Below are 9,267 nucleotides of genomic sequence, written 5' to 3'. Positions count from 1 at the left end.
GTGTACAGGTGGAGGCCTTGCGACGAGCTGATCACCCGCCCAAGGAGTCCTACCGAATGTGTAAGATCTAGAAAAACCGAAGTGAACGGAGAAGTTCATGGAGGTAGGCCTAGGCCCACTGGGGCTGTAGTGCCAAGGTGGGGAAAAAAGGCTGTCCCTCCGCTTAATTAATTAATCACCACTCCATGAAGACGTATGCGGGTATAGCCCCACTATTCCGGCACTAGATGGAGGTGAGTGGTCAGTTTCACGTCCCGATCGCTTTGCGCCGGGGAATAGAGCCCCCATTACCGATTGGGCCCCATAGCCGATCTTGACCCTGAGGAATACAGAAAAAACTTTGCCCCTTCCAGGAATCAACGTAGCAACGGGTTTTCTTTTTTCCTTGGCACTACAGCCCCAGTGGGCCTAGGCCTACCTCCATGAACTTCTCCGTTCACTTCGGTTTTTCTAGATCTTACACATTCGGTAGGACTCCTTGGGCGGGTGATCAGCTCGTCGCAAGGCCTCTACCTGTACACAAACACAGAAAAACGTACACACACAAACTAAACATCCATGCCCTGAGTGGGATTCGAACCCACGATCCCGGTTTCCAAGCGAGCGAAGACAGTACATGCCTTAGACCGCTCGGCTACCGTGACCGGCAGTGTATAAGAATAATATATAAGAATTCAGTTCGTACCTCACAGGAAACAGATCCGAACCCACGATCCCGGCTTCCGAACGAGCGAAGACAGTACATGCCTTAGGCCGCTCGGCTACCGTGACCGGCAGCAACGGGCTTAGCCATACTTTATATACGTCATGGTGTAATAATTTGAGGTAATAAAATAAAAACGCACCATATGGTGTTCGTCATAATTTCACAGCAGGTAAGAAAAAGAAGAGCACTCACTGTACGATGTTCAACATGAGAAATTGATAGCGGATACAATAAAACGTCAATAAAGCTGTGTAACATATAGCCTGGGATTCGCTCGTAACTCGTAAATCTTGTTTTCAATCTCGTTCGTTTTAGTAGTAAAAATAATACAAGTGACATTTTGAAAATTAAATTGATGCCCTTAGAAGCATGAATACGCGACTGCGCAGTTCCTGCTTGAATAATAACGTTCATGATGTTTAGATCAGCTCGTAGCTTGTTTGAAAACACCGTATCAACTGTTGAGTAAAGAGAACTAGGCTTAAACAAGAGTATGTTACTTCTAATTTGAGATCTCCAACTGGTGTCCCCCCCTCCCAGACTTGTCTTCAAGCGATGTAAATAAATTTGTAATTTCGCCATTTATCAGTTTATTGGGTAACCTTCTGCAATGGCTGTAGGTCCCTAGGTCTGTCTTTGACACTAAATGTCACCTTTCTCTGGGTTTCCAATATATTTGCTTAAATCGTTCGTATCACTTTAATATTCTCCTGGGAGTTATGTATCTCCAGTTTCCTTTGCTGGATTAACGTCAGCTAAACACAGTTCTTAGGCCGGTCAGGGTAGCCGAGCGGTCTAAGGCATGTACTGTCTTCGCTCGCTTGGAAACCGGGATCGTGGGTTCGGATCTGTTTCCTGTGAGGTACGAACTGAATTCTTATATATTATTCTTATACACTGCCGGTCACGGTAGCCGAGCGGTCTAAGGCATGTACTGTCTTCGCTCGCTTGGAAACCGGGATCGTGGGTTCGGATCTGTTTCCTGTGAGGTACGAACTGAATTCTTATATATTATTCTTATACACTGCCGGTCAGGGTAGCCGTGCGGTCTAAGGCATGTACTCTCTTCGCTCACTTGGAAACCGGGATCGTGGGTTCGAATTCCGCTCAGGACATGGATGTTTAGTTTGTGTGTGTGCGTTTTTCTGTGTTTGTGTACAGGTAGAGGCCTTGCGATGAGCTGATCACCCGCCCAAGGAGTCCTACCGAATGTGTAAGATCTAGAAAAACCGAAGTGAACGGAGAAGTTCATGGAGGTAGGCCTAGGCCCACTGGGGCCGTAGTGCCAAGAAAAAAAAAACAGTTCTTAATCAAATCATTACAGAAATTAAACTCTTTATAATTTCTACCGATAGAAATATTACTTTAAAATATTTAAATGTGATTACCAGCAAACTCCTCAGAATGGAGATGCTATCATTAGTTATCAAGACGTCCCCCCCCCATTTTAAGAAACCCGAAGATTTATCTATATTCCAGTTACTGGAACCTATTCTGAACAAGTTGAATCCAGACCATGCTCTCGTACTTAATTAATTTTGTTACATTTTAATAGTATCATCTATACTTAGGTCTCCCTATAGGCATTTTCGTTATTATTTAATTATTTTATTAACTAAATTGCGTTTGATCTCATATCTTTTGTTGCTGTTAACATATTCTCCGTTTAAATGCGGAAAACGATATTCAGTTGTGTTAAACTTCGGATAAGTTCTGCTAGGAGCGCTAGTGTAATGAAACCTTTCCTGTCCAGCTTCTTAATTTCAAACCTAATATTTATGATGTTTCACAAATGGAAGTCATAAACTACCTTGGATAGCTATCCTAAGGAAGAGAAACCCGTTCTTGAAAATTTCTGCATGGATAAAGGATGTCTGCAAACAAAGACATCCCTGTGACTGTTCACTCGTATTGTGTAATCACGTTCAGTTTAAAGAATATTAATTTTTAATAAGGTAAAAGGTAAAGTTGTCCCTGTGCTCGCCGAATTAAACACTACACCATGAAGGCTTATTGTTGAATGGATGTATAGATCGATACTCTATTGACTTCTGCACTAGCTGGAGGTGAATCGTCAGCTTCACGCCCCGGTTGCTTTACCCCCGGTCAAAGTGCCCCCGGTACCCTTTAGATAGGAGAATGGGTGGACCCCAGAAGCAGTCTGGACGATTTGGAGCAGAGATAATTCTTGACCCTACCGGGACTCGAACGCCGACTCCTCAGTCACTGTACTGACTACGGTAACGCCTTTAATTGTGCTCTAACCCCTCAGGAATATCTCAAGCAGAACAAGAATTCCCCAAACCAGTCGCCTGGGGTCCACTCAGCCTCTAACAGAAATGAGTACCAGGAATCTTCCTGGGGCGTAAAGGGCGGCCGGCGCGTAAGGCTGACCTCATCGCCATCTGTGAGCCGATTGTCTAGAAAATGTGGGAGCCTCGACGTCTCACAGTCCTATTGGCCTCCACGGACTGTTACAGCAATAGCTTCCCCCTTACCATTTTACTAATCGCTTGAAATAAAGTCTATGAAATTTAAACTCATAAATCCTGGCCTCTTGCTTCGGCAGTGTGAACATGAGATGCTCACTTGTTAATGTTGTCATGGTTCATCAGTGGGCACAATAAACAAGGCGGAGATGCTCGCTCAAGCGGAAACCCCCAGAAAAAGTTGCCAAGTATCTAATCAACCTGCGAGTACACGGTGGATCTCGTAGCGGGAGGTCTTTAGTTCCACTACATTTTGCTCCCCCTCGCTTCTCCGCAGAGATCTGTGAAGCTGTCACGCCTTCCGTCACGAGGCCAGTAGCAGACTGCAGTCACAGGATATGGGCTTCAGCACTAAGCAGGGACTCGCACCGTGGCCGGCAAAGCAAGACCGAGGTTCAGATCCTGACAGGGACATCTGTTACTCTCTTCACTGCATCAAGATTGCTTCCGCGGCTAACAGCATCCAGTGAAGTTGTCGTATTCATTCGTTTCCTAGGATCTAGAATATAGCGACGGTTACCTCCGCGCCCCCTGTACGCTGCCATGTTGTAGCAACTGGGTAGTAACGTGATAAGGTTACAAAGTGAACAGTGAACCCAACATGCAGATACATACATTTGCTTTGATTTTGTTTTGTGTATTTACCTAAACCATCCAGCCGCACTATGGCCTTGGGGTCGACTCAGCCTCTAACAGAAATGAGTACCAGGAATATTCTTGGGGGTAAAGGGCGGCCGGCGCGTAAGGCTGATAACTTCACCGCCATCTGTGAACCGATTGTATAGAAAATGTGGGAGCCTCAACATCTTACAACCCTATGGGCCTTCACGGTCTGTTACAGGAATACCTTTACTTTTTTTTACTTACTTGTTTTGTGTACAAAAAATAGAAAATTCTGGGGAAAAGTATGTTCGTTTCTCGTTTGGGCCTTTTCCCTTCCACGTCCACACAATAAATGTTATTACAAAAATGCATGAAATTTTAGTCGAAGTCGTTTCTCTTTATAGACTTTCCAACCAAAATTTGTATCAGTTCCCGATGCGTGCTACATCTCCTACCCATTTTATCACTCCACCAATTGAAGGGGTCTGCTTATGGAATCTTCTGCCGCCATTTTGTTGCCACATTTCAGCTGTTGAATTAGTTACACGCCTCCATAATTATGCATTGTGTTTATGTCTGAAATTATGGCGTTGGGACGGAGGTCGAGGACACTTGCAGACAGGATTACACTGGAAGTCCATAACTGTGTCCTTAAGAGAACTCACTTTGCGTCAGGATGTTTGTGTAGTGACATTGGAGTGCCTGTAAGCATCACTTGACGAGAGTGCTGTGTGGGGAAGCATTGTCATGATACGAGATCCATTTGTAATATGTGGCCCTACCATTCTAGAACTTGATGGTTTAATGCTTGGTTCGCTCCTTCAGAGGATTAACCTGTTAATGGGTAATACTTTGCGCACTAAGAAACACACGAGTGTAGATCTGACTTTTTATTTTACTGTTCACTCTTCGGGCTCCGTAACTGGATTTTCCATTGGAGACGCGAACTTTGTTGTCTCGTCATCAGTCAAAAAAATATAGCTCAAACTCATGATCAGACGTGTCTTCACGGAATCGTGGTACACCGGCAGGCTACGGGGTGGATGGTTGGGGTTCAGTTCTCGGCAGGGGCAAGAGATTTTTCTTTACTCCACAGCGTCCAGACAGGCTCCGAGGTACAGCCAGTCCCCTATCCAGTTGGTACCGTGAGACTCTTCCCCCAGGGTAAAGTAACCGGGGCGTTAAGCTAAGCTATACCTCCATAGCATAGTGCATAATTAATTACGCACAGGGAAAGCCTTACCTCTTCAAGGTGTATTTTGGTCACATACTTTGTACCAGCGACAATAAAATCATACAAAACCGGATCCCCATGACTATTTTGCACTCTTTTCTGAAGCGGAAGGCTCTAATTATTCTCAGTTATTTCAAACGAGGGGCGGTAGATGGCGGGCTTGTGCAAGTACGTAGTGAAACGTCAGATTCAGTTTCTGTCTTTGTGTCCACAGCGGAGAGGAAGACGTCGTTGGGGAAGGACTGGCACAGCGCCTGTCTTCGCTGTGAGAAGTGCAACAAGACGCTGACACCCGGGGGTCACGCGGAGCACGACGGCAAGCCGTACTGTCACCAGCCCTGCTACTCCGCACTCTACGGGCCTGGAGGTCAGTACAACATGGCGGACACGTTGCAAGACTCAGATGTCATGTCCAGGGGCTATGGCTACTGATTATAGGATGTAGAAGATAGGTTAGTGGGCACACATGACCGATTGGTAAGCACAGACGATAGGTGAGTGGGCACACATGATCGACTGGTGGGCACAGACGGTAGGTCAGTGGGCACATGACTGGTAAACACAGACGATAGGTCAGTGGGCACGTGACTGGTAAGCACAGACGATAGGTCAGTGGGCACGTGACTGGTAGGCACTGGCGATAGGTCAGTGGGCACACATGACCAATTGGTAAGCACAGACGATAGGTCAGTGGGCACATGACTGGTAAACACAGACGATAGGTCAGTGGGTACGTGACTGGTAAGCACAGACGATAGGTCAGTGGGCACGTGACTGGTAGGCACTGGCGATAGGTCAGTGGGCACACATGACCGATTGGTAAGCACAGACGATAGGTCAGTGGGCACACATGACCGAATGGTAAGCACAGACGATAGGTCAGAGGGCACATGACTGGTAAACACAGACGATAGGTCAGTGGGTACGTGACTGGTAAGCACAGACGATAGGTCAGTGGGCACGTGACTGGTAGGCACTGGCGATAGGTCAGTGGGCACACATGACCGATTGGTAAGCACAGACGATAGGTCAGTGGGCACACATGACCGAATGGTAAGCACAGACGATAGGTCAGAGGGCACATGACTGGTAAGCACAGACGATAGGTCAGTGGGCACATGACCGATTGGTAAGCACAGACGATAGGTCAGTGGTCACATGACTGGTAAGCACAGACGATATGTGAGTGGGCACACTTGATCGACTGGTAGGCACAGACGATGGGTCTGGAGTTAGAACGACAGATGAAGGGTCGTTGTGTAGCCGGTATTTCGGCGAGCGTAGACACCGAGGCATGGGGTTCGGACTGTGTATTAAGGGCACCGATAAGAAATGACTTGGCTCAGTCAGATCAGATCCGGCATAGTCATGGGCGGGTCTCAGTATGGATTTGGAGCCTGGGATTCGTTTACCGGGATTTTGTTTTGCAGTGTTTCTCTTCATGAGGAGCTTCATAACTTGTACTCCTCTCCAAGTATAATTAGAATGATGAAGTCAAGGAGGATGAGGTGGGCAGGGCATGTAGCACGAATGGGGAGACTAGGAATGCATATAGGATATTGGTGGGAAAGCCAGAAGGAAAGAGACCACTTGGAAGACCAAGGTGTAGGTGGGTGGACAATATTAGAATGGATCTTAGATAGGATGGGATGGTATGGATTGGATAGATCTGGCTCGGGATAGGGACCAGTGGAGGGCTCTTGTGAACACGGTGATGAACCTTCGGGTTCCATAAAACGCTGGGAAATTCTTGAGTAGCTGCAGAATTGGCGGCTCCTCCGGAAGGGCCCAGCTCCATGAGTAAGTGTTTCTCTTCATAACTGTGTCCTCAATGGCCTAACAGTCGGTATAGCGACTGTCTACGGCCGAGGGTCGGAGTTTTAGTCCCTGTAGGGTCAGAATTTTGTCTTCTCCACATCGTCCAGACCGGCTTTGGGGCCCACCCATCCTATCAAATTGGTACCGGGGGCTGTTTATCCGGAGGTAAAGCGACTGGGGCGTGAACTCTCCAAAATCCCTTCTAACAATAGACTTCCATTTACGAATAGGTAAAAAGGCAAAGCTATCCCTGTAACATGCCGCGGAGGCCCATAGGGTTGTGAGATGTTAAGGTTCCCACATTTTCTCAAGACAGTCGGCTCACAGATGGCGGTGAGGTTGTCAGCCTTACGCGCCGGTCACACTTCACCCCTCAGGAAGATTCCTGGTACTCATTTCTGTTATAGCCTGAATCGAGCCCAGGGCCACAGTGCGGCAGGAAGGATTAGGTAAATTGAAAAAATCCGATGACCTCATCGGGAATCGACCCCGCAACCTTCCGGCTTTTAGCATAATTAAGATTATGCCTTTCAAGTCTTCTCTTGCCCTGAGACTTTCCGACCAATATTTTGTATACATTTCTCGTCTCGTTTATGCGTGCTACATTTGTTACCCGTGATTTGAGCCACATAATAAGACTTGGTGAAGAGCGCAAATGTACTGCCCGTTGTTGGTCCAATGTGCCTTTACATTGTGTTGTACGTCTGTTGCAGGCTTTGGGCGCGGCGGAGCGGAGAGTTACGTGTACAAGAAGTAGATCAGCACAAGAACTACTTCTGCATTTCTAACCCCTGTTGAATTTCCACCTTCTTACACAACAAAGAAACCAAAACATATTAGTCTGAGGCAGATTTTCAAGGTCTCCGTTGGAACTTTTTTAAAAATTTTTAACTGTTCTGAAATGAGTTTGTGGAAGTGAACACCAGCCTTTTAATCATAAATCATTAATCAACATGTTGAAGAAGTTTCTTCATAGATCTACAAACAATGTTAAGGCTGTCCATTAAAATAAGTTGGATTTTCCGAATATGTATTTTCAAATGTTTCCCTCTTCTGAGGTGAATTTGTTACGTCGAATGCCATGCTTGTAAACATAAATTATTATGAAACATATTAAATAACAGAAATTTTGGCCTGAGGATAATTTTCAAGCTAAAATTTAAAAACATTTTAAACTCTAGACTATATTTCAAAATATTTAAATGTACGGAGGTGTGTGTGTGTGATAGTGAAAACTAACCTTATAACCACAAATCAGTACTCAGTTGCTGAAGAAACTGTTCTTGGATCTACAAGAGAATTTAAATAGACATTCTGACATCCAGTATTTTTAAATTGTGAACTGCTTTCAGACTAATTTATCCCTGTTGTGTTCACATACGAGTATTTTACACGATGAAACATACCAGTGTAACATCTCAGTGGTATGGGACATTTAATCATTATGGTCCATGGACCATTAATTGTACAGACTTTATACTGAATTTTGAGGCATACGTTTAAAAAATCCCCCCAAACAGTTATGTGACAAGGTTCATAACTGATGTTCTTTTTAGTTATGTATAAAACAATAAAACATATTTTTAACTAAACTTATACGGTGCATATTATTTCATTATCATACTCGTTTCATTCAAGGATTAAAAATTGTTCCAAACTTGAAGATAAAGAACGTTGAAAATAAAAGTTTTAAGTACAGACTGGTACACACAATTAAATTATCCTAGAGTGCTTGAATTGTCTTTAGAAAATGGAAGAAATTTTGTAACTGATATGCGTTTAAGCCAAATTAATGCCCTGTTTTTTTTTTCGTGGGCCATCATTTTGGAATCCCTGTTGCTCAGAATCCTACGGATTTCGCAAAGAAATGTATGTAGTAACATAATTCAGTGTGTATGGCAAGTGAGATGTCTTACTTAAATTTATACGAGTAAATCAAAAATTTCTCAAGCAAGAAAATCAAAAGACAATCCGGTTAAGTCTGAAGCCTATCCCCTAAGATATACAGAATGTCCGGATGAAATATATCCAAAATAAAATTATTATATCTCAGAAAGAATTTATTATACACATTAATGGGTTACACCACTACGAAGGGAAACTGTCAAAGTTTCTTTTTGCATATATAACTTTCTCAATAAATTTAAATGTGGGCTCCCTTGGTGGCATGGCAAATATCCAGGCTTGAAGCATATTTGGTGTTACCGTAGCTACAGCGTCCCTTACGCGGGCTTTCAGGTGTTGAAGCTCGTTGATCTTGACCTGTAGACAATGTTCGTTACATAACCCCACAAGAAAAAATCCACTGGGGTTAAATCTGGCGACCTATGGGGGCCAATTCATATCCCAGCCATCTCTCTGTCCAGGTGATTCCTAACATGGTGGCAAAAATGTGGGGGCGCATGCGCGTAAGCCGG

General features: G+C 44.7%; 1 protein-coding gene across 1 annotated transcript in view; it reads left to right on the top strand.

Moving 5' to 3' along the window:
• The window catches only part of LOC111867226 (cysteine-rich protein 1), a 25,470-nt gene extending 17,024 nt beyond the window's left edge, over positions 1-8,446 (top strand). The window contains exons 2-3 of the mRNA XM_023856877.2: positions 5,247-5,399; positions 7,564-8,446. Of these exons, the coding sequence (XP_023712645.1) occupies positions 5,247-5,399; positions 7,564-7,607 (197 nt within the window). The 3' untranslated portion in view covers positions 7,608-8,446. The remainder of the gene's footprint in view (positions 1-5,246; positions 5,400-7,563) is intronic.
• The last annotated feature ends 821 nt before the right edge of the window (positions 8,447-9,267 follow it).

Source organism: Cryptotermes secundus, unplaced genomic scaffold (genome assembly GCF_002891405.2).
Source record: "Cryptotermes secundus unplaced genomic scaffold, Csec_1.0 scaffold565, whole genome shotgun sequence".
Classification (NCBI taxonomy): domain Eukaryota; kingdom Metazoa; phylum Arthropoda; class Insecta; order Blattodea; family Kalotermitidae; genus Cryptotermes; species Cryptotermes secundus.
This window is presented reverse-complemented; position numbering and strand designations above follow the sequence as displayed.